The sequence below is a fragment of the Cibotium barometz genome, chromosome 22 (assembly GCF_041138505.1).
Source record: "Cibotium barometz isolate CiBa-2024 chromosome 22, ASM4113850v1, whole genome shotgun sequence".
NCBI classification, from domain to species: Eukaryota; Viridiplantae; Streptophyta; class Polypodiopsida; order Cyatheales; family Cibotiaceae; genus Cibotium; species Cibotium barometz.
The window spans coordinates 6,100,554-6,126,578 of record NC_141067.1 but is presented as its reverse complement, the minus strand read 5'-3'; the positions used below and the strand labels follow the sequence as shown (position 1 = coordinate 6,126,578).

Here is a 26,025-nt window from a genome sequence, read left to right as displayed (position 1 = left end):
TTTTCAAAAAAAAATCCAGAGATAGAAAGACAGTGTTACAGAACAGCCCAAGGGTAGACAGTTAGTATCACAATGCACACTTCTTTTACCTCAAGCCTTTTTTCCCACTTGTCTTGTCAGTTTCCAGTAATTATTGACATACTCATTCCCTGCCTAAACATGATCTAACCTCCTGGCAACTGCTTTCAGGGAAAGAAAAATCCCTGGCTCAAATGGCTCTGTGTTGATTCCTTTACACTGATAATTTTGAAAATTTAGAAAGTGTACACTGATTGCTGCTTTGAGGACCTATCCGAAGAGTTAATATGTAACACACAATTAGTGATCAGGCACAGGTCAAAACAAAATGACACACTACAGGTTACCACAGCTGGTGCTTGGTTTGAAATTACAGCCTTGCCTGTCTCACAATAATCCCACCTCTTCTTCAAGTACGAAGGAGATATTTTTTTTTATTACAACATTCGGTAAATTTTTATCGTATAAGTCTGCAGCACAGCAATCACGTGTTTTCATAAGTTCTCGCTTGGAAGTATAATATCATTGGTAAATCCTTGTATACCACCTGCCCTCAACACATCAAAACACAGGACAAGCAAGCAAAAAGTGACCACACACTTCTTGGGACAAAAAACTATGCTTATAGGGGCTACCATACTTTCAGAACAAGGACATCTGCTTTTAGGCAAGGATTTAGGCACCACTTAAGCACGAGTTTACTGAACCTTGATGGAGGAGCTAGCTAGGTTGACTCCCAGCCATAACTCCACTACGCAGCAACCCCAGCCTGAATCTCCCAGTAAAACTCCATTCCCAAGCTCTGGTGTTCCATGCCACTAGAATCCACGTTAGGTTGGGCTATGCCAAGACCTCATCCAGGTCCTGATTCCTTTTGCGTAACTACTGGGACCCCTGTCAATAGGACTAGGTCTCACTTACGTAGACTCTAGCTGAGAGTGTCCTCAAAAGTTGAGGTCACTTTACAACATCTCATTGATTAGATACAGTTTAAAACAATTTCGCCCCAAGGTCATAGTCTAACCTCATCACTTTGTCACCAACGTGGGAGCTTATCAGCAGCATCACATCTTGGCCTATCTCATGGGCACAATGCAGCAAGGCAATTGAGGGCATTGTCACCCTCCCAGCAAGAACCATCCGCAGCATCTGGGTGGACCTCATCCACACCCTCTGGGGATGCTTGGAGGTTGGAGCACCTAATCGACGATTTAGAGAATATGCAACTAACCTTTTGGATCCTCGGCCCCTTCCTCACCCATGAGGAAGACGTAACATGGCACTACAGGCCCCTAGTGCGGCTCCTTCCCCCTCCCCCACCACTGTAATCTTGCCAGCCATGGAGGGAGGTGTTGGAAATCAATGCTCCACCCTTCCCCTATTTTGTAAGGCCCCTTTTATAAGGAGTAGTCGCTGTGTGTTGAGCATGCCCAGGCACCCGACAATACCCAGTTTGGACACTTAGATTGGCCATAGGTGGTGGGATGGTTGTGACACTGCTTATATAGACTTGGTAGTAGCATGCCAAGTAGAATGCATGCAAGTGTGGGCTAATAGACTACGCTCTAGGGTAGAAGGAAATCTTCCCAAGACAATTTGTCCTCGGGTTTTTCTCGGAAAAAAAAAAATTTGTCCTCGGGTTGCGGAGGCGCCCCGGCCCCCAACCAAGAACAACCTATAATACGACCAACCCAAGGCAATATTTAGATATGTTTGGTAGCCTTTGTTCAGGGATGCAACATCAATAGCAACAGCAGCAAGAACACACACACACACACACAATCATGGAGATGCATAGAAGCATGAGAGGGAAGAGAGCACACAACTCAATGTAGATTGCTTGATAAAAAAATGTATACAAAGTACAAAAGCTACGTACACCCTAAAATGTGGATCCCCCTCTATAACTATTTGGCCCTCCTAGCTCTATTTCACATGATGGAACACATGCCCGGACAATGGACAGGTTGAAGAAGGCATGGGGACAGGAACCATAAGGTTTGCTCAAGAAAAAGTACCAGTCTTGGTCAAAAAGCAAGAAAAAGCAAAAAGTCAAACCGGGTTGACCGTGAGCCAAGGACACCAATAGCAGAGGAGACTGAGCCGAACCAAAAAGCTAAAAGCAGTTCTAAGGCCTTAAAGCCAAAAAAAAAACACAAGAAATTTATCAAAAGTTGAGTAATATTTTATTAATAAAAGTAACAAGAGCAAAAGCAAAAGCAAAAAGGGAAGAGCAAAAGCAAAGGCAAGCTTTTTAGCAAAAAGCAAGGCTTCCCCAAGGTATAAAAAGGCTTGAACCACTCCCTTCTCTTCATCATTGAAGGTTGGAGCTAACTATCGCCTTCTCCTAGTGGGTTTTCAAGGCAGATCGCTTGCAAGGAACGCACACATGTGCTGATTGTTGATATCTGAGGCTCCCAGGCTTAAAAGCATCCTTCTTACATGCTGTTTTTTGACTGAAGCACTGACCCACAGGGCTGGACAGAGCTGTAAACAGCCGCCTATGGCAGCGTGCACGCCTACATAGGTTGGTCGCATGGTTGTACAAGTTTCCACACATCATCGTTGATTCTATGGGCTGCCCAGGTGCTGAAAACAGGAAATACATGGCTGGACAGCAGGTATATAAGAAAAACAGCGAGGTTTATCGCGCACTTTTATGGTGCTTTCCATCCCAGAACCTATATAGGGGTTGCCCGCTATTGGACAAGTGGATTGAGAGATGTTTTGGACAGTTTGGTCGTGGAAAGCACGTTGCTTTTGTGGACCAAGGATGTTTTCAATATCCACATGTTATTTTGAAGAGTTCTATCACGAAAAGAAAATTGCTTTTATGGCTCAAGGTTGCTTTTCAACCATTCAAGCTATTTCAGAGAATTCTATCGCAAAAAGTAGGACTGCTTTTGTGATCCTAAGTTGCTTTTCAAACATAGAGGCTAATTCGGAGAGATCTGTCGTGGAAAGAAGGTTGATGTAACTTGGATTTGGACTTGGATCTGGATTTGGACTTGGACTTGGACTTGGATTTATCCTTGGATTTGGATATGGACTTGGATCTGTACTTGGATCTGGACTTGGACTTGGACTTGGACTTGGACTTGGACTTAGATCTAGATTTGGATATTGGATCCGATACTAGCCCGGTGAGAGATTCTTGTGGGTCATCCCTGTGGTGTGCTCGGCATCAAAGATCTTGTGCTTCAACATCGACATCAATTTGGGTTTCTACACCGACATATTTGTTTGATTTTGTATTTATTGATCCTGGCCAATGTGCCCGTGGATTGTTCCTCGATAAATTAAACTCCTGAAAGGGGGCGGGGCATGTTCCCCGCTCAATGTGGTATACTGTGCAAGATCCATATTCCCTTCTCTCTCTCTCTATATATCTTTATCTCTTTGACACGTGGTTGAAGCTGTCACTGCACGCCCTGCTGGGCTTACACCCTCCCCCCTCCTTCCCTCTTCCCCACGAGTGCTTCCCTCCTTTGATCCCCCTCTCCACCCTCACCCTCAATCTCTCCCCCCCTGTGTGTCCTCTCCTGAGCACTCCCGTCGACCACTAGCAACCCCTAACCATGGGAGGAGCCACCATGTGGGGTTCTGTATGCAAAAGACTGATTTGTCACTTCTAAAAGCCTGTAGCAATGACGATTGTTCCTTTCTCGGTGAGAGCCCTTTCCCCGGATTCTCGAGGTGGTCCCCTCTGAGTCATGGGACAGCCAATGGCTTCTACATATATATACCTAGATGAATCCAAGAACATGCCCAAATTCACCTTTTAGGAACGTGCATGTTATACTCATGGTAGTCAACCCACAAGACTATATAACTATCAACTCCATTATGCATAGTATAGACTAGATACTACGACATCCCCACTAACGTCAGTGCTTCTACATATGCCCACTAGTGGATGTCGGTGCTTTTGCAGACACTTCGGCCCCTCCTCGAGTCCATGTCATCTTTCACCCCGACCAGACACTCCGAAGAGTGGAGCAATGATCTCCTCCTTCCCACTGAGTCTAGCAGCACATCGTGAGTAGAATCCGGTGGTCTGTCTCCTCCAATATTCATGGACAAGTTATAGAGCTCTCTCACCACCTAGGGGACCTACGCCTCATACAAACATGTTTTCTAACTTTCAAGCCATGGAAACCAAGATGGCGAACTTGAGAGCTCGAGTTTGGAAGTGATCCTCTTCGAGTACCTTCATGTATCGCTAGCAGTCCCCCTCCTAGAGATACCTCTACTATGATAGTTGGAGCCCAGTTTATGCATATAGTCGAGCCAGAGCAAAGTAGGCCCACATGGAGCATAGGATTAGGGAACACCTCCGCCGTCGACGCACCAAGAAAGATTGTGACTACTTGCCATCCAAAACTCTTCCCCAAGTCTCACACGGTGGAGGGCAGCTCAGCCAAATCTCACCCCACTAGACCCCTTTGATGAGGGTGTCTTGGAACATTCAAGGATTGGGAGGCCCATCATGCCACTCTCTACAAGGAGTCCTCCGTGAGTAGCTGCAAAGAGCCTTAGTGGGAGGCTACATCGAAAGAGAATCGCTTGTCAGCAGGTTGTGCTAAGATTTTGTAGGGCAGGAGCCACACCTTTTGGTCACCCACCTTCAGCCCGTCTACGATCTAAGGCGGAGCATGTATCTCAATTGGTGAGCAACTTCTTTCGACAATGGTGGACTCCCGCACCATAGTTCCAAGTAAGGCGCAGTGGGTGATTATCACACTTGGAGAGGACCGGGTGGGCCTCCTCAACATTTGCACCCCTAACTCCCTGGCAGGTCGAGTGGACTTCTAGAGCATGACTCGGGAGGGCCTCCCTAAGGCTGATTTCTCATGTATGGAGGGAGACTTTGAAACCGGCCTCTGATAGAAAACCAGAGTGCGGTAGACTAGCAGTCACCCGTCCACTTGTAGTCTAGATGTGAAAACAAAGCAGATTAGAGCTAGAGTGCCCAAATCTGAAAACACAGCGATACCTGTTGGCCCCAAAGCTTGGCGCCCCTTGCGGTATTTCTTTATTCAATTATAATAATATGAATGGCTGAGTACAACACAAAAATCAGCCAAGAGTTTACACCTGTATATCCAATCTGACAGCCCACAAATCCTTCTGAGCACAGAGGATCTATGCACACAGATCTGTGTCTCCAAATAACACACTGTGCCTCCCTCTGATCAGCCAAGATCACTAAGCAGGCCAGCCATGGGCATACATCTGGCAGAACTCAAGTGCATGATACATCATCTCAGCTCAAACATACATGTGCTGTCCAAACTCTGTCTCAACCCTTGTCAATCTGCCATACCCCTCCTCTCACAAGGGGCCAGATAACTCATATCTGCAACAGACATCAAGCAGTAGAAAGAGAGATAGATGAACAGAAACGGAGCTTACCAAATTCAGCTCGCGAAACAGCACTGGAGGAAGCAACAGCACCAATCTGTACTTGCAGGCACTTGTATCCACAACCCTGCTTCACACATGTGCTTGTACTTGCCTGTACCCTCCTCCTGATGTTCACTCTTATGCTGTCCTTGAAAATACAGATCTGAAAATCAGCACTCTACCCGTCTGTACCACCTCGGGATTCGTGCCAAGAGTTGTACTTGCACAAACAGTCTGCTGTCCACTCTTGTACCTGCCTGAATCTGAGTACACAGTTCTGTCCAGCACCTGTTTACGCCGCCTGCAGCAGTTGTACTTGCTGTACCTGACTGTCCGTACACTGTACGGCAGCCGTACAGTACTATACTGTCTGTGTACTTGCTGGTACAGCCTGCACAGGACCTGTGCACAGAGAATCCAGCAGAGAAAGAGTGCTTACAACAGATTTCAGCAGCCGCCTGTGTGTAGCGTGGACCAAGGAAGTGCCTGCAGCCTGTCCGTACAGGCTGTACGGCTGGTTTGCACAGGGAAAACTGCAGCAAACAGTCTTCAGCAGTCGCCCTTCTCCTTCCACTTCTCCACGCTTGTGTACATGCGCTTGAAGAACTCCACGATTCCCTCTTTTCCAAAAGCTAGAGAGAGAGAGAGAGAAGAGAGAGATACACTTACTCCAAAAGTGGCCCTCTTCCCCAAAATAATCCCTAGGGCCCCAAACTTTAATAAGTTCCCTAGGGCCACGAAGGCCTAGGGGCAAACTTTAATAAACATTAAAGTTTAATGTTTCTAGTTCCCCCCTTCACACCTAGGGATGTCCACACATCTTAAACTCTGTCCGGGCACCCCCCATGTGAATCATAAAATATTCTGACTCTGCAACCACCATGCCCACACTTGTACTGTTCCATTTTCTCAGGGCCATGACATACCCCCTCTTGAAAAATGGCAAGCGTCCTCGATTGCATTCTGGTGATGCATCAAAATATCCAAAGTGAAATATACAATATGGCAAGATCAGCGTCCCAATCTCTCTGAGCCATACACATGTATCAATATTCACTGCAAACCAATGGCATAGTAATAGTCCAAGTTGTATACCACTGTGAACCATACATATCCACAACAATCTCATGTGACTAGTACACATATATCATAGAAGTCCCATAAATAGATGTACTGTCAGCCTCAGTACCTTCGGGTGAGATAAAAATTGCACCAAGCGACCTCTAGATGTCATCTGAGCCTGTCTGTATCAAGGGAGTGGAGGTGCTACCCCCCTCTTGAGCATCAGGTAATGCTCCAGACCCATGCTCTGCTGAACCTGAATGAGCCACAATAAGAGTCGGCTCTAACTCAAAGGCATCGAGATAAAGCTGCAAAACCTGAGGTGAATCTGTTAAGTCACCTTCCTCCATCCACTTCGCATCCATCGGTGAATAGTTCTTGAACTTCACAAGATAGCGACGGGAAACTTTACCTCGTACCTTCCTTTCTTTATGTGCCAGTATCTGCTCGGGAATCAGAACCTCATCAAGTTCCTCAACTTCCGGCTGAGCCTCATCTGATACATCCTCAGGCACATCCCCACGGAAAGGTCTAAGAAGACTCACGTGAAAAGCATTGTGAATCCTCCAGTGATCTGGTAACTTCAATCGATAGGTTACCTCACCAATCTTTTCCAAAACCTGAAAAGGCCCATAATATCGCATGCTCAACTTAGGGAATAAGCGCTCTTTACCCTTCATCTTTTTGAGTCTAGCCTTTTCAAAGCGCAAAAGAACCCAATCACCCAATCACCCAATGCAAACTGTAAATCACGTCTGTGACGGTCTGCTGCTTTCTTTTGCTTCTACTAAGTTTTCTGGAGGGCCAACTTAACTCTCCGATAAGCTTCATCCAAGCTCTCCACATACTGATCAGCCTCAAAGATCTTATCCTTTGTATGCAAAATGGGTGGAACCTTCTTCCCTCCTCCTACAATCTCAAAAGGCGCCTTGCCTGTCGAGCTATGTACAGTGTTGTTATATGCAAACTCCACTAAAGGAAGATACTTTTCCCATTGTTGCTTGTGCTCTGACACATAACACTTGAGAAGATCCAACACTGTAGAGTTAGCCTCTTCCGACTGACCATCTGTCTGTGGATGAAATGACGATGAAAACTTGAGAGTTGTACCCATGTTGTCAAACAACCCTCTCCAAAACAAACTCGTCATCCGTGGATCACAATCACTAATGATAGACGTAGGCAAGCCATGATACTTGAAGATGTTCGCCATGAACAACTTCACCATATGATCCACTTTAATTGTCTTCCGCACGGGGATGAAATGAGCCTGCTTACTGAACCTGCAAATGATAGTCCAGATGCCATCATTTCCCGTTTGTGTTCGTGGAAGATCAAATACAAAATCCATGGCAATGCTCTCCCAAGGTCTATCCGGAATAGGTAAAGGCTGTAATAACCCTGGTGTCTTCTGACGGTCAAACTTTACCTTCTGACATACGATGCATTGCCTCACAAAGGCATCAACATCTCTTCTCAAGGTCGGCCAATAAAAGAAAGTCTCCACTGCTTTTACCGTGGCGTCAATACCTCTATGACCTGCATACGGTGGAGCATGACTTTCAATCATAACCTTGAGTCGCAATGGCCTAGTAACACACAGTCTGCCATGCATCAATAAAAACCCATCTCTAAGAGTATAGTGCTCATGCCGCTGACCCTCAGACATCTGATCATATAACCTTTCAAAGTCCTCATCATGGGCATACTGCTCTTTCATTTCATCAAGCTCATGATGATAAGCAAGTGAAACTGCAGAGACCTGTGGCTTGCGTGACAAAGCATCTGCCACTACATTCTTTTTGCCTTCCACATGCACAATCTGGAAGTGAAACATTGACAAAAAGTTTGCCCAACGCATATGCTTCTCTGAAAGCTTAGTCTGCGTGAGGAAGTAACGCAAGGTCTGATGATCTGTCTGTACAGTGAAATCAGCCCCAAGCAAGTAGTGTTTCCATGTAGAAAGAGCGTGAATTACAGCCAACATCTCTTTCTCATACACCTGTAAATGCTTCTCAGCATCTTGCAAAACTCTACTCTCATAGGCTATGACATGTCCCTCTTGCATGAGAACTGCACCAATGCTACTTCCACATGCATCACACTGGACAACAAAAGCCTTTCGGAGGTCCGGTAACACCAATACTGGGTCCGAAGTAAGCTTTTCTTTGAGCTTTTTGAATGCTGTAATTTCCCGATCAGCCCATCTAAACGGAGTTGCTTTCTTCGTCAAAGCATGAAGAGGCGAAGCAATTTCAGCAAAGTGCTGTATGTAACGCCTGTAATAGGAACACAATCCTAGAAAGCTGCGTACATCATGCACGGTCCTCAAAGCTGGCCAATTAAGTATTGCTTCCACCTTTGCTGGATCCATACGGACTCCATGACCAGACACGATATGCCCCAAGAAATGTATCTCCTGCAAAAAGAACTCACTCTTCTTGCCATTAACCACCAATCTATGGTTTCTGAGTTCTGCAAACACAATGGCCAAATGCCTTCTATGCTCTTCCTCAGTTCGTGAATGCATAATCATATCATCAAAGAATGTACCCACAAACTCTCTATGAGGCCTGAAAATCCTGTCCATCATTCTATTAAATGTGGCAGGCGCATTTGTCAAACCAAAGGGCATAACCAAGAACTCATACAACCCAAACGTGGTTCGGAATGCTGTCTTATGCACATCCTCGGGTCTAATGCGTATCTGATGATACCCGCTTTTCAAGTCAATACGACTAAATGGCAGCTTTCCTCACCTTAGAGGACTCTGTGTAATTCCCACCAGAAAAAGCAGCATCAAACTGCTGTAAAAAGGTAAGTGCTTTCAATTTATCCTTGGCCCCACTGAAAGTGTCAAACTTCACTGCAGCTCCCCCTTCCTTGTAATCCTTCGCCTTTCCCATAGGCATTAGATTATCATACGGAAGTGGTTTCGCGAGATTGCTGCCCCCAACATTCATACCCATCATTGGGTCAACATTTCCCATTCCCACACCAGGCATACCATACATTCCAGCCATGTTTCCAAACATTCCATTATGCATACCTGGCTGCATACCACCAAACATATTGCCTTGCATCCCAGGTTGCATGCCTGCAAACACATTTCCTTGCATACCGGACTGCATACCACCATACATATTCCCTTGCATGCCAGGCTGAAAATTGGCTCCAAAAGGCCCATACATACCCATGCCTCCCTGAGGATAACCCCCAGTCATGGATTGGAACACCGAGCCACCACCAAAATAACCTGGATGCATATTCTGCTGAGTAATAGGTGGCTGTCCATAGAAGGAACTCTGAGAGTTTGCACCATAAGCATGCTGCATATTCGGAAACTGGCCAAAAGATGGTTCCTGTGGGATGGCACCACTATGACCCTGTGGAAGATTCTTCGAACGAACCTTCTTCTTCTTTTTCTGGGGCTCTGTGCGGGGCTCTGTGCGAGATCTCATAAATTCAGCAAATCGCTCGCTCTGAGTGAGCTGCATAAAAGTATCCATAACACTAGCCAAGTGATCTTTGAACCGAGCATCATCATCCTCTTTACCATGCACATCTTCTGGCTCTGTTACATCCTCATAAGGCTCAACATCTGCAGCCTGTTCTCCTGCAAAAATATCCTCAGATACATCTCTTTCAAGAGAAGTCTCTTGCTCTTCTTCTTCATGATAGAAGTACTCATCCTCTGTATCAGACATGTTTGCTGAATTTTCAGCGATGGCTTTCTTCAAAGCAACCACGAGCTCACCCCCTTCAGAAAGTTGATGATTGGTCCCGGGGACGGAACCTTGAAACCGGCCTCTGATAGAAAACCAGAGTGCGGTAGACTAGCAGTCACCCGTCCACTTGTAGTCTAGATGTGAAAACAAAGCAGATTAGAGCTAGAGTGCCCAAATCTGAAAACACAGCGACACCTGTTGGCCCCAAAGCTTGGCGCCCCTTGCGGTATTTCTTTATTCAATTATAATAATATGAATGGCTAAGTACAACACAAAAATCAGCCAAGAGTTTACACCTGTATATCCAATCTGACGGCCCACAAATCCTTTTTAGCACAGAGGATCTATGCACACAGATCTGTGTCTCCAAATAACACACTGTGCCTCCCTCCGATCAGCCAAGATCACTAAGCAGGCCAGCCATAGGCATACATCTGGCATAACTCAAGTGCATGATACATCATCTCAGCTCAAACATACATGTGCTGTCCAAACTCTGTCTCAACCCTTGTCAATCTGCCATACCCCTCCTCTCACAAGGGGCCAGATAACTCATATCTGCAACAGACATCAAGCAGTAGAAAGAGAGATAGATGAACAGAAACGGAGCTTACCAAATTCAGCTCGTGAAACAGCACTGGAGGAAGCAACAGCACCAATCTGTACTTGCAGGCACTTGTATCCACAACCCTGTTTCACACATGTGCTTGTACTTGCCTGTACCCTCCTCCTGATGTTCACTCTTATGCTGTCCTTGAAAATACAGATCTGAAAATCAGCACTGTACCCGTCTGTACCACCTCGGGATTCGTGCCAGGAGTTGTACTTGCACAAACAATCTGCTGTCCACTCTTGTACCTGCTTGAATCTGAGTACACAGTTCTGTCCAGCACCTGTTTACGCCGCCTGCAGCAGTTGTACTTGCTGTACCTGACTGTCCGTACACTATACGACAGCCGTACAGTACTGTACTGTCTGTGTACTTGCTGGTACAGCCTGCACAGGACCTGTGCGCAGAGAATCCAGCAGAGAAAGAGTGCTTACAACAGATTTCAGCAACCGCCTGTGTGTAGCGTGGACCAAGGAAGTGCCTGCAGCCTGTCCGTACAGGCTGTACGGCTGGTTTGCACAGGGAAAACTGCAGCAAACTGTCTTCAGCAGTCGCCCTTCTCCTTCCACTTCTCCACGCTTGTGTACATGCGCTTGAAGAACTCCACGATTCCCTCTTTTCCAAAAGCTAGAGAGAGAGAGAGAAAGAAGAGAGAGATACACTTACTCCAAAAGTGGCCCTCTTCCCCAAAATAATCCCTAGGGCCCCAAACTTTAATAAGTTCCCTAGGGCCACTAAGGCCTAGGGGCAAACTTTAATAAACATTAAAGTTTAATGTTTCTAGTTCCCCCCTTCACACCTAGGGATGTCCACACATCTTAAACTCTGTCCGGGCACCCCCCATGTGAATCATAAAATATTCTGACTCTGCAACCACCATGCCCACACTTGTACTGTTCCATTTTCTCAGGGCCATGACAGACTTTAATATGTTGAAGACCACAAAGGATTGACTTGGTGGTAGCTAGGATATCATTTTGGGTGCAAAGCTTGCACTTGTCTTCACCATCAGGGGATAGAACCCCTAGCATCTCCCTGAGTTTGGGCATAGCCAAGTGAGTCTAAGACTCTCCAGATCTCACAAGCAGAGCGTAGGTCCCAACCTCTCTTGTTTGGATCGTCTCTATGTTGATGATTGGGTTGTGGACGGGCCGGTATTTTAGCCAGCACTACCTTTTCAAATCATTCGCCCATCATCCTCTCTCTGGAGGACCCTTGGCGACAGGATAGTCAGTAAAGCCTCGGCATACCCAAGAGCTTGATCCATGACCCGAAGATTTGCAAGAGGATTGAGGAGATATGGGGGAGCTAGGCCTTTCATGAGGGCACATCGACGGCAACTCTGGATACTCGACTCCTAGAGCTATGGGCCCCTATGGACAGGCACTGATGGGATGGGACGCCAGTGCTAACTGGCATGTATATGTGGAATCGAATCTTAGCCCCTAGTCCTATGGTTGAGTGGTGAGCTTGAGCCTTGCCTCCACCCCTTTTATTTGGTTTTCTCTAATCATGTGTTGGATTGAGTAGGCCTGGGAGGCCTCCTACACCTGGTGTCGGAGAGAACCAAATGCGGACTCTACAAAGGTTTGTGTGTCTTTCATGGTTAATCTTGCGTCTGGATTCTCGGGTATTTCTCTCAACATCATAGTTGATTTTGTCTCGTCAAGATGTATGCATTCTAGGGTTATTGCAAGATTGATGTATGTGGGTTCTAAGTGTCCCCATTTGGTCCCTTCACCAGTCTTGACCAGTGTTTCACACACTGAGTAGAGCCAAGGTGTGAACGGGGATTTTCCACAAAAGAAAGCTGAAGCATTTAGTGGCAAAGTTTAGCCTGAAAGATGGCTACAGAGCATGAGCAGCATGGGATTTTATTTATTGAAGTGCCTTATAATGCTTATAAGTCGGTGTGTTCACACATCATATAAATGAAGGGCTGGACATTATATTATTTCGGGGCATGGAAAGGTGGACACAAGGAGGCGACTACATGAAACTTGGGCAACAAGCTTGGGAAAAGCATAAAGTGGATATTTTGGGCCACCCCAGCTACTTTTAGCAAAAAGGGGAAAAGCACTCCAAATATAGTGCTAGTCGGCTTTATTAAGAGCGGATGGGGGCTTCTCTTTTGGACATGTGCATGCATCTACAGTAGACTCCTGAGTTTTTCCTCTCCATGCTGACCGTACAAGAGCTTGTTGAGCTAGTGGGCTACTGAGTTTTTCTGTCTCTCCTTCAGCCTCTGACCTGGCCGACTGCTGCTGGAGAGTTTACTTCTTGTGTTTAATTCAGAATTGGCCGTATTGCTGCTCAGCAGTTCCCTTTCTCCTGGCCACCGGCTGTATAGTGTTTTGTCTTTGCTGGCTGCCTGTGAACTGGCCGTACAGCTGCTGGTTTCTCTCTCTCCCGTTTTGTTGTGGAAGAAGCTGGCCGAACAGCAACAGTGCCAGTTTCTTCATCTTTTGGTTGTGTTCAAACTGGTGGTTGCAACCAAGAAGTGCCCATCACCTGTAGGTCGCCTAAGGAACTGTTTTGGGGCTAATTCCGGGACTGTTTGTGGGACACTGTTTGTGGACAGTTATTGGCTTTATTTGTCCTCAGAGATTGAACTGAATCTTGTATATGCTTTGTGAAAGGATGCTCAGTGTTTGTGGAAAATCCGGTGCAAGTCTGCACCCGCACCTTGATTTCTTGTAAAAGCTTCTTTCTATTTGGATAAAGAAGTTCCTTAGGGGGGGGGAGGGGGGGTCCCGCTCAACGCAGTGTTTTTATATTGTTTATGGTTCTTCCGCTCTTGGCAGGGGATTGTGTCTACGCCAACTGTGGATGTTATCTTGGACTCGCTCATGGAAGGGTACTAGCCCTGGTGAGTGAAATCTCGTGAAAGGGGAAACCCTTGCGACAAGCACTCACGGAAGGGTGGTAGCCCTAGTGAGTGTTTCATGAACTCATGGAAGGGTGATAGCCCTAGGGTGAGTGAAACCATGGCAAGCATGTTTGGCTTCATGGAAGGGTAGTTGCCTTGGTGAACCATTTGTACCCTTGTGCAGGGAAGAGGAACCTGTGAAGAGATGGACATGTGAAGCATGTTGGCTTGGACATGCGTATGGATTTATGGCTTTGATGCTGGAATTATGAAATACTACTGATTGGCTATGCATATGCTATACTTGAAGGATATTTCAGTGATATCAGGATTATACAGTTGCGGACAACTGCTTTATAAGACGGTGGGGATGTCACCATTTGGTCCCTTGAACAGTCTTGACCACTATTTCACACACTGAGTAGAGCCAAGGTGTGAACAGGGATTTTTTACAGAAGAAAGCTGAAGCATTTACTCGCAAAGTTTGGCTTGAAAGATGGCTACAAAGCATGAGCACCATGGGATTTGATTTATCGAAGTGACTTATAATGCTTGTAAGTCAGTGTGTTCACACATCATAAATGAAGGACTGGACATATTATTATTTTGGGGCATGGAAAGGTGGACAGTAGGAGGCGCCTACATGAAACTTGGGCAACAAGCTTGGGAAAAGCATAAAGTGGATATTTTGGGCCAGCCTAGCTACTTTAAACAAAAAGGGGAAAAACCGAAGCTGCCCAAGAACGCTAAATAACTTGCCAGATTCTTGGGACTGATCAAATGGCATAGCAGATTCATGAATTGGGACTCTTGGGGATGGCCACACCTCGAACAAATTGCGGGCCTACCTCCTATGGCCAGCCAACCAACAGGCTTCAATGTGCTAGCTGCCGCAGAAAGAGAGTGATCTTTCGTGACCGAAAACTATCCCACAGCGTCTTCTAGAAATTTGAGAGAAACTGATGAGGGAGGCCCAGACACTACCCATGTCTTGCTACTGTTGGAGTGCCCTCAACCTCTTACATCTGAATCATGCAACCCGGCCGTGCAGTGTAAGCAAAGAAGGGAGTACCAAAAATCTCCTCATTGTTATCTAGATCATGCCATTTCCACTCCCTCGGGGTCCCACTGAAGGCACGTGAAAGGACGACCCTCCCAAATCCACAAACACTAGAATCTCTCTATGGCGACCATGGCTAGTGGAGGGTCTATGTGCCACTCATGCACATGGAAACCAATCACCCTCACCCCTTGCAAGGTGCATCCACAGAACTTTCAAGTCTCCCATGAGGTCTGATAGAAAAGGTGAGTAAGGCGGAGCTCTCATCCACGCCATTAACCGCCAAAGGTATGTCAAGCTTGGTGAACACTCCCAACCACTGCGGCGGGGAGGGAAAAGGGGAGCGCCGGGGGGGGGGGGGGGGGGGGGGCGTCCAAGATCAGGGTCAACCACTCCAGGGGGATGGAATTGTCAATGTCGAGGCTAAGTCTGTCCCTACCCCGTATCCCAGTGAGAGTCTCCTCTCCTGGGCCTCTGGGGTCAACTATCTAAATGTAAGACAATCTCCAAGTGATCAAACAGGACCCATGCTTAAAGGCTCCCATGATACGTGCGAAGAATCCCCCAACATGTCACCACTGGGCAAATAGACCAAGGGGTTCCATATCAAAGGATCTCGGAGATGCTCCTTGGAAGCAACTGGAAAGGACTACTAAAGGGCCGGCTTGAGATGATCCCATGCACGCAACATATTGGCTGTCCCTCGAATGGAGGTAAAGCCACAAGCCCGCATCTCCATGAAGATTCATTTTAGGGGCTAACTACTATTCCGGAGGGGGGTATCGATGCCCACTTCACATCTAAGATAACGAACTGAAGTGCCACTCGGGATCCACTGAAAAGCCTCAATTGGACTCAAAGTTGGGGCATGCGATGAGCCAACCCAAAATCCACACGACTTGTGCCAATTGATTTGCGCTCCAGATGCAGTGCAGAAGATCTTTATCACCTTTGTGAATCTCTAGAGGTTTCCCTCATCTCCGGATAGGTATGTTGTTGTGTCATCGGTGAACTGAGAATCAAGCAGCTCCTCCTACACGCAGATGGGAAGACGTGGCTCCTAAAGCCCTGTCGCTTGAGAGGAGAGAAAACTACTCATGGCCTCGGCTAAAAACAAAAATAGAAAAGGTGCCAGTGGACAGCCCAGCTGGACCGAGTGAGAAAGCGGGAATCTATCACCCCGGGCTTCCTAGAATGAGAACCTGGTTGTGTGAAGCCGAGTAGAGCCCAAAAACACCTCTGACCCACTCCACAGGGAATCCCATCCGGCACATTGTCCCCTCCAAAAAGCCACAATCCACTCTGCCATAGGCTTTCTCAAAATCACGAAGGAGAACAATAAGATCTTGCTGTCTCAACCTGGCCAAAGCAATTGCCTCCCAGATGGCCAAAACCCACCTGCGTGCCATGGATCGAATCGGGGAGGAAAGGCTGCAATCATCGGCTGATGGCCCTGGCTACCTTAGGAGGGTGATGGGCCTCCACTATCGAATCTCCAATCTGTCACCAGCCTCCTTGGGAATCAAATGAATCAATCCCTCTAACGGCCTCTCCCGAATGGCTCCCATGATAATAATCTCATTGAAGGTAGCTTTGAAGCCGCCATCCAATGTCGGAGCAATAAGGAAACCGGAAGCCTGTGTTCTCTCGGGCATTTGCCCCGGGGGAGGGGCGCCAGAGCCACCACAAGCTCCAGTGCAGTAAAGGGGTCAACACAAAAGTCCGAAGAGTGGGAGGAACCACCTCTCTCGTATGTCGCCAAACTCGCTCACGCGCATCCAGCACCTGGGAGGAAAGGAGGGCACCCGTGATAAGGAGAGGAGAGAGCGGAAGAAGTCTATGGTAATGGAACTCACATGGGAGGGGATCTACAACAATGGATCCATCCTAGCCTCGCAACTTGCGGATACCATCCCTCCGCCTCTGTGGGCCTGCTATCTCAAAGAAATCCCCGATGACCTTGTCTCCCGCCCATAGTAACATAAAAACCCGTTTCGCCCTCTTGAAACGGCATGAAACATTTCTGGCACGAAACGTTTCAAAACAAAACAAAACCTGCCCATCAAAACGGTAAAGTGAGGTCCAAAAAAAGGGTAGAAGGTTTTTTTTTTGCGAATGCAATTTTTGCCGTCATTTCCATCCTTGTTTGCTGCCCATTTGCCACTTCACGCATCCGACGCTTCTTCTCGGCCGCAACCTATTGCTCTGCCTCTTCTCCTCATCCACTCCTCCTTTGCGCTCCTTCACTTCTCCTCCACGCCTCCTCTTCCTCTTCCCTTTTCCTCTCTCTCTTCTCCTCCACCGTCCACCCCTCCTCTTCTCTCCTTCTCTTTCCTCCTCCTCTTTCTCTCCTTTCCTTGTCTTCCAAGTTTCTCTCTTTTTCTTCTCACCTCCTACCCTTTTCTTCTCACCTCCCTCTTCCCTTCCAACTTGTTTCTTTCCTCCTCTCTTCCTCTCCTTTTCTTGCCCAAATTTTGAAAGTACCAAAAAACCTACTCCTAAAATCATGAATTTCATTCCCACTAGTCCCAAAAAATGTATCTTCATCTTTCTGTTGGCTATGTTATAAATTTGGTATGTGTATATAATTAGTGTCATTTCGAAACCTTTGCATTTCGTCCAAAACAAACGAAACCAAACCAAACCAAACCAAACCAAACCTTCAAAACAACGAAACAGCGAAACGGACGAAACAGTTCATGTTACTATGCTCCCGCCTGGGTCCACAAGGAGGCTCTGCCATGGTATCTGTACTCCACCCTCCACTCCTCGATTGAGCTAAGCTCTGTATGGGCTGCAGCCAACTGGGCCTCAATCCACAGACTGTTTGGGGTACTCTACTAGAAGGAGGTTAGGCTCCGACGGATGCTCCACTCCTCCTCTCAGAAGCCAGCCAATCTGCTCTGTGATGCCTCTGTAATAAATTGTTGATCTCTCCAACGCATGCGTCCAAGGCGCATGCCGTTGAATCTGAGTGAAAATTCAAACTCTCCCAAATCTCCTCTATCATGCTGTATACATATCTCGAAGTCCTAAGTGAGGCTTTCACAGTTCCACGCACTCAAATGTATGTCCTGCATCCAGAGATAGAATGGCAAGTGCATGATTAGCGAGAGTAGTGTCTCCCAGAATACCAATCATGCCACCATATCCACAAGCCCACTCACCTACATAAAACCGGTCTAATCTAGACAGGTTAGGGCATGTACACCTCATGTTGGATCTCGAGAAACACGGACTTCCGAAGCTGCGTCCAAACTCTTGTAAATGCCAAGGATCCTGTCCCCTCAAAGCCAAAATCAACTCCTACCAAGCTGAGTACTCTTTGCCAGAAACTGTAGCCATGCCACCTTTGAGTCTATCTTCTGTCGATCTAACATGTTGAAATCCCCACCCATGCACCAGAAATCAGCCTGTGGGAGGCACTGGCGATTTGTACTCTAGAAAGTGGCTCTGCTTGCTGCGGCATTCGTGAATAGCCCATCCTCCTTCACCCTTGTTTCCGTCAGTCAGACCACTTTCCGTTCGCCCCAACAGTATAGGTTTTGACCACTCCAGGTAATAGCTGATCGCTGATGGAAATGCATACTCCACCCTGGGTCCTAGAGGGGCCAAAAGCATGGGACCAAAATGTGTGACTCCTGGCCTGAAGGATCTTCCCACAACGGTGGGTGTGCCCCTCAGAAAGATGATGCTCTTAGAGAAGGAGAATGTCAATAAGCCCACCAACTAATGCTCCATGAAGCTCCTTTCTAAGGATCCAGCGCCTCTGAAAGTATTGTAGTCCTCCCAAACCCTGAATGTTCCAAGAGACAATCCGCATAACTAAGATGCCTCTACCATCTTAGTGAGAACATGCACATCTTGTTTGTACTTTTGACTCAGCCATTCGCTTGTGGGTAGTAAGGTGTTGACTTTCTATGCACCACAAGGAATGCTTTGAGTAAGAACTCCACCACTTCATTTAGAAAATGTGTACCGCAATCGCTCACTATTTCTCGTGGGAAACCAAAATGAGTAATCACATTATCATAAAGGCACTTGACGGTTGTGATCTCGTGTAAGCATTCTACACAGCTTTGGCCTCAACCTACATCGTGATGTAATCCGTGGGTGACTATGATGAAGTGCATCTCGGTTCCCTTAGCGATGGGTGGCTGGGCTCCATGGATTTTGAACCTCATTTTACAAATGGTTGTTTCAATATTACAAGGGTTACGAGCACTAAATCCTCCTCCTCTTGGACTATGGCAAACCTTTGGCATTCATCACAATGTTTGACAAACTTGACTATGTCTCCGAAGTCTGGCCACCATGGTCTAGCTTAGAGAACCTTACAGGCAATCGTACCCCGACAAAGTGTCGTCCCCCTCAATATGCCAGAAAAGGCTTGCTAAAGAACGACAGCGACAAATTCATCTTCATGAATGCAAATTTTTTCTTGTGATGTCATCTTCACGCTTCTTGTAAAAAAGCATTCCATGTATTGAAACAACAACTTAGGGTGCACATGGACATGGTTCTAAGCACGTGGGCCTACGATATCTCTATACATGGGTGACTATGATGAAGTGCATCTCAATTCCCTTAGCGATGGGTGGTTGGGCTCCATGGATTTTGAACCTCATTTTACAAATGGTTGTTTCAATATTACAAGGGTTACGAGCACTAAATCCTCCTCCTCTTGGACTATGGCAAACCTTTGGCATTCATCACAATGTTTGAAAGGGGGGGGGGGGGGGGCGGGCGTGTGTGGTGTGTGTTGGTTTTGAGTACAACCTCTGAGTGAGCAAAGCAAGCTTACACCTCAATGACCAGAACTTACACAACAGTTTTGTACATACAAGCTTTGAGGATCGTTCCAGAAGGAAGCAATATATTGGAGACCCAAACCCAAAAAAATCTAATCCATGTTATGTATTGCACAAAGAGTGGCCTTTTCTACAAATTTCCAATCAAAGGTGAGTAAAAAAATCTGGGCCAATACCTTCCATTCATGCAATTTTAATTACTTAAAGCTTGCAAAAGCATTATCTTTTAGCATTCCTTGCTAAGATTCCAGCCTCATTTGCCTTTCTTTAAACACTCGATTTTAAGGAGTCCTAAAAACCCTTACTTCATGATTTCTGAATAAGACTCGCAAATTGTCCTTGCATATTTGAATAGAATCATATAGTTGAGTATCCACAACCCTACAGACCGATGTTTTGAATGGGGGGGAGGGGGGGAAGACAAAACGCAAAAAGAGAGTTTACCTCCAAGAAATGAGCAAGGGTTATGAGTGTCAAAAAAGGATCCTCCATTTGCTGAGATTGAGTTAAGCACTTTAGGGGCAATACCATTCATGCTCTCAAAAAGCCAACAGCTCCCTGAGATTACTTTGGCAGTGCTTCATGCACTTCCTCACTATAAAACCACTGGAACAAAACCATCTAAAGCCACAGAAGAAAGGATACAAGTTTTTCAGGAATCAAAAACATGCATAGGTTAAAATCTGGTGCTGGAAGTGCCATCAACGCCTGTCATCAACCAGGCACACATCATTAGACCAATATAAAGCTGCACAAATCAGCAAATTCAACCATGAATAAACAAAGGAGTTACAAAATCCACTTAAAAATGTTTCAAGAAAGAATGGCTCAGGTATGGAGAAACCAAGGATCCTGTTAGACATAACTTTTTCAAACTTTGGGTATTCAAAGTTGGAATCCAAACCCAAGCACATCAATCCTGATCAAAGACTGTTTCAAAATGCTTATGCAATTAATATGTATTGCAAGAATGGGCAGTTAAATACCTTGACTAAAACCCTTGCAACAATTTGAACATTCATTCGGGAAGGCTCAAACTGCAAAAAGGGAAAAAAACTCAAACACATTTGGATATCAAAATACCTGGACTTACGCTTGCAACAATTAGAAAATTCATTTGAAGAAACTCAAACTGCAATACAACATTACAAACACATTCACAATTTTCTTAGCACTAAAAGCAGGCTCAGGCATCACCCTACCTCCAATACACGAAATCTATGAAAAGAAGGCCCACTTACGAAAGACATAAATCTTTCAACTATAATTCTTGTCATATTCCCCTTCTTGCCAAGTAGGCAAAATATAAAGCGCTATCACCTAATTCTCACGCTCAAAACTTGTTACACGCATTGAGGAACTGGTCTGATTAAGGCATCCTAATTATGTACTTTGATGCATTAAATTTTAATGAAGAGAGTAGTGCAAAGAGAAGTACACAATACACTGTTCGGCCCCCAGCTTTTGGCGTATTTTCTTGTATTTCTGGATATGTAATGAGTACCAAGATTTGACCTAAATAGGTCTAAACTGACCTCTACAGACTAAGTGTGGGCTGGATTCCAGGCTGAACAGGAGGCGAGACACTGGTTCTGGCAAGAGCAGGCTGCCTGTTGGAAGATCCTGGAAACTTGTATGCTGGTTCCTAGTAGGTCTGGAACATTTCTACCGGTGATCTCTGCTCTTCATAATTGCTGCAGATGCTTGTACTTATGGATCTAAGAGATGATGAATGGGGGGGGCTTTACATAGGGCGCTTTGTGCCCCTGCCACTCAACTAAGGCTGCTACCCAACCTGCATTTGGCTGCCCAACCAGCCCGGCCTGCATCACCCTGCCAAACCCGCATCTGGCCTGCCTGCCGGCACTCTCCACCGTGGCCAGCCTGTCCAAAACTGCCCAAAAGGCTGCCCACACTGTTTGGGCCAATAAGCTGCTTGGACGCTTTGTACAGTATACAAATCCAAATGGGTTACATATCTTAATGCACTAACTGTCCCTAGACCTAGCCTGATTGCAACTGGTGATGCTCAAAGCTCATCACTTATTCAAATGGTAACTATGCACTTGTGTATGATTATCGCCACATGGCACCACCCTAACACTGTCTTTGGCCATCGATTTCTGTCTCTATCTCTCAAGGAGCCATACACGATCGAAAGCAGGTTCATGGCCATCTTGCTTGCTCTAGAGTTATAGAGACGAAGATCAGACAATTTTCTCCATATGATTTTTTTTCATGTTTTTAAAAAAATACTTGTCCAGGCAGTTTTATGATCGGTGCAGTGGGTGAAGCGCTATTCTTTTTTTAGAGCTCTTAAGCCATTAAAGATGAGAATCAATATCTACAACAATATCCAATGTCAACATGTGACATGCCCATAAATGAACCTGTAGGTTGTAAAAAAATTGAGGAGGACTAAGTACTAAGTCGATACTAGAGTCTAGACTCTAGAAGCCTAGTCATCCTTCTCTTTGCATCATCCAACTCCATAGCCTCATTCTCATCCTCAACATCGGAGCCTCAGAAGCTGTAACCCAGTCGGACGAGTCATCCGCATCCTCTGACCCCGCTGCCTCAACTGCAACACTCGTGCTAGCACCATCTGTGCCAGGTGCAACACTTCTACTAGCACCATGTGTACCCACTCGGTCTCCGACCATGGCTCAAGAGTGCCTATGGGTTTGCTTAATTCCCTGCATCGCCTGCTCAGATAACATGGTGTAAATGTCCTGCTCATCAAGTGGGAGAGTCAATAACCCCTTCTTGCATTTTCTTCCAAGCTTGTAGACGGTCATGCACAGCCTTTGGCACCTTGGGACAAGCAGAAATCCCCTCCCCCTTCAAGCCAGACAAATGGGCTTTGATGCGAGTTACACTACTGCCAGCCACTAACAAACAGAAATTGCATCTCCATTTTTCAGCCCCGGACCCACCATATCTTCCAAGACAAGTGATGTGTGCCCACACAGCATCACGAGATCGACCCATCTCTGGCCGGAAAAAAAAAAGCTCCTTGCTGAAAATCCCTAATCTCAGGAAGCTTCACAAATTGGCCAAAAAACATTTAAATGATTACTTGCTTAGCAACAAGGAATGCCACGCACAATAGAAAACCCCCCTCCCGAAGGATGCGTGTGCAGGAAACGCCTGTGCGCGTGGGGGTCGATAGACATGCGCAGTGAACGCAAAAAGGCTGAAAATTTTCAGCTGCACGTTTTCTACACGTTCAAAATCCCCAAAATTTTTAGAAAAAAAATCTACAGATAAAAAACTCGTTTCAAAAAACCCAAAATGTATCGTACCTTTAGTGAGGTATGAAACGCGTTTTTTTGCTACTATGGGTGGTCGGTGTTCTTTCTATCTATTTTGGTGGTTTGTCTTCTTCTGTCGTTGTAGCTCGTGACTGGAATCCTTTTTGGATGAGAATGGTAGTTGACGGCAAGGATCCATAGGTATAGTAGCTTTTGATTATGGAAGTGGAAGCTACTTTGGATCATGATTGCAATTGCATATTGCAGTCAACTTTTGGCTTCCAAAGCTGAGGTAGCATAAGAAGAAGTTGTAGGTAGGGTCGATGAGGCATTAAGTACAGTTATTTGGGTGAAGCTGGGTGATCAAGAAGATCTAGGCAATGGGTCATACCATTGACCAGGCTTGCGCCCTCCATGGTACCCCCATCCAGAGATGTACTTGGATGGATGTCGATGATGAAGCTTTGTGCGGGGTGTGTGCAAAAGACAGAGCCCAGTGAGAATTGTAGCTAGCGTGCATGGGCGAGGACGTAAGGTGTGTTTGTGGTCTTGATCACCTAGACATGCCTAATCACCTAGAGACGCTTGAGTGCGTTCTGAGCTTTTTTTTTTTCTTGGGGTCCTCTCTTGGGTGAGGACGTGAAGGTTGTTTATTGGTCAGCACCCCAAAAGAGGGTTGTGTACAGAGTAGCTCATTTAGCTAGATTTGTGAGCTTACCCTTAAGGTTGTCTTTGAGTGGCTATATAAGCTCTTGCATTTATGGTATTGCCCCTTGGGTTGGTGATGAAGTTGAGGGGTGGATTGGAGCTTCCTGGACGAGGCTCTTTTCGTTGAAAGGATTGGGCAAATTGAGCTTGTGAGTGCCCGTGCTTTTGTGTGTGGGCACTGAGCAAGTCCGTGGGTTTTGATTGACGAAGAGGGGACTTGCTTTTTCGTTGGCTGCCAAACCAGCTACATGGATTGGACAGGTATTGGCTTGGTTTTTGTGGATTGGGCCAACTTTTGAGGGTTATTCAGTGGCCCAAAGGATGGAGTTGCCATCATTGAAGTGTTGGGCTTCTAAGAGATATTTTGGTACCCATCGTTGTTGAGTGATGAGGGTCCGTGGTTGACAAGGCTTCTTGGTTGTTTGTCGACAAGGCTTTGAGCTATGAGTATGTTGTCGATGCTGAGGACAAGCGTTTGATTGTGGCTTTGGGAGCCACAGTTGTGTGTTCCCTTCATGGAAGTCTTGAGCTTTGAGCACGTTGGTAGGCTCCCATCGTTGTTGGTATCATTATGCTTAGGGTTGCCTGACTTTCGGCCGTTGGGCCTTTTGTCACAACTCCTTGGGAATTTGTTGTGGTGGATGAGCAGAGGCTGCATTCTTGGGTAGCCAGAGGTAAGTGTTGCCTTCATAGTAGCCTTGTGCTCTTAGCAAGCGATTGGGGACTAGCCAACGTTGAAGGTTTGACTTAGGGTTGGTTTTTGGCTACTTTTTTGCTTTTTGCTCGTGTTTTTGGGATGGCCATTTTGGGATCCAGAGTTCTGTGTAGCCATCATAGAATCCTTGAGTTGCAAGAAGATTCTTGGGCACCCACCATTGATTGTCATGATAGTGATAAGAGATCGGGGTGCTTGCGGTGTGGATGGTCGAGGATGTAGAGTTAGGGGTGATTGTTGACGGCGAGGCTTGATTGTCTAGGGTGGATGGTGTCGACAGTTTCTTTTCGATCAGCTTTGGTGAGGCACGGGGTGTGGTAGTAGGGGAGACTGCAGGTGAGGAGGATGGGATTGGAATGTGGAGGGTAGTCGAGAGTGAGGATGTGTTTATGATTTCTAGACACAAGACGACTTTGGCTTTTTTACCGTTGTCGTCCATTTCTTGCCATTGACGTCCATGGTGGCCGTTTCTTCTCGCCAATTGAGGTGGTAGTGAGTGGCATCAATCCATTCTTTCCCAATTATAATCCGGACTTGGAGTGCTCCTGAATTAATGACATGAAATCTACACTCCAACTAGTTATTTCCAATGGATATTTTAGGAATGAAATACCCAATACTCTTTAGATGCATCTCCTGTGAAATTTGAATATAAGTGTGGGTTTTCGCCAGCTTTGTAGACTATTCTTAGTGGAGAATCCTATCCATATTCTTGGTGGGTTTGGTTCTTGTGGCAATTCGGGGGCAATGGAAGACTTACCAGTTTTTGTGGGTGAAAGAGTATCCTTTGTGGTGTTGGCCTAGGATCGGATATGGTGGACTCCCCTTCCTAGAGGATCATCATTACCTTTCCTTCCCTTGGGAAGCTCGAGGGTAGTCGCGTTGTTAGTTGAGTTGATTGCATATGGGGCGTTAGTGACCCAGCTTCCTCCAAGGATGCCTGCTTCTCACTTGTGGGAACCACATAAAACTTACAAGAAGCCAATGGGTTAGAGACAGACTGTACCGTTTGTGTAAAAGACCCAAGGCTTCATATCCGTTTTTCGCTAGCTGAATTTTGGCATGAGCACTGTGAAGAGATGGTTTGCCTAGGGAGATCCATGTTTCCTATGGCAAAAGATTGTGGCTAGCTGTTGGAGATAGCAAGGCACACTTTCTTTGCATATTTTTGTCAAAGGGGAAATCTAACCATACCCGAAGGGTTACAAGTTTGTGTTGGGGAGCTGCGCGCACACTCATGGTGTTAAGCGAGGTTGAGGGCTTGTAGGGTTCACGAAGGTACTGGTAGGTTGGGACCACAAATGTCGTTCCTTGTTTGTGATTTGGGGGAGTATCGATTGTAGCTAGGATTTGTATCCAATCTTGGTCAGCTCCGTCATCCATGACAGAAGTGACTGTGTCTGGCTCTCCCTCTTCATCAAGGATTTGGTGACAAGCTTAGCAAACAAGGAGATCATTAGTCCTGGATGTGATCACGGGATCTTCTGCAAAGGGACCTTTCATCATGGGGTTTTGCGGTTGTCCCACCCGCTAGTCTTATCACCAATTTGGTGTTATATAGAGGTGGCTCTTCCCATTTTTCCCAGCACTTCCTTGTGATGATCCTTATGCGAGCACTCCTATCTAGGATGGCCGTGACCTCATGTCCTTTGTAGCAAATCGGCACGATGCATTTGTGTCATCACTTTCAAAGTAGTGACCCAACGCATTTACTCGAATTGTCGGTATGCCTTTGGGTTGTGGGCTTTTGTCACGAAGTAATTCAAGACTATGTGGCTCAAGTT

General features: G+C 46.2%; 1 protein-coding gene across 1 annotated transcript in view; it reads right to left on the bottom strand.

The window, feature by feature from the left end:
• EIF3K (eukaryotic translation initiation factor 3K) overlaps window positions 1–26,025 on the bottom strand; it is a 62,666-nt gene that overhangs the window by 29,908 nt on the left and 6,733 nt on the right. The window contains exons 3-5 of the mRNA XM_086816315.1: window positions 20,551–20,601; window positions 20,210–20,272; window positions 20,009–20,059 (exon numbers count right to left, since the gene is read on the bottom strand). Coding sequence (XP_086672441.1) covers window positions 20,009–20,059; window positions 20,210–20,272; window positions 20,551–20,601 — 165 coding nt within the window. The remainder of the gene's footprint in view (window positions 1–20,008; window positions 20,060–20,209; window positions 20,273–20,550; window positions 20,602–26,025) is intronic.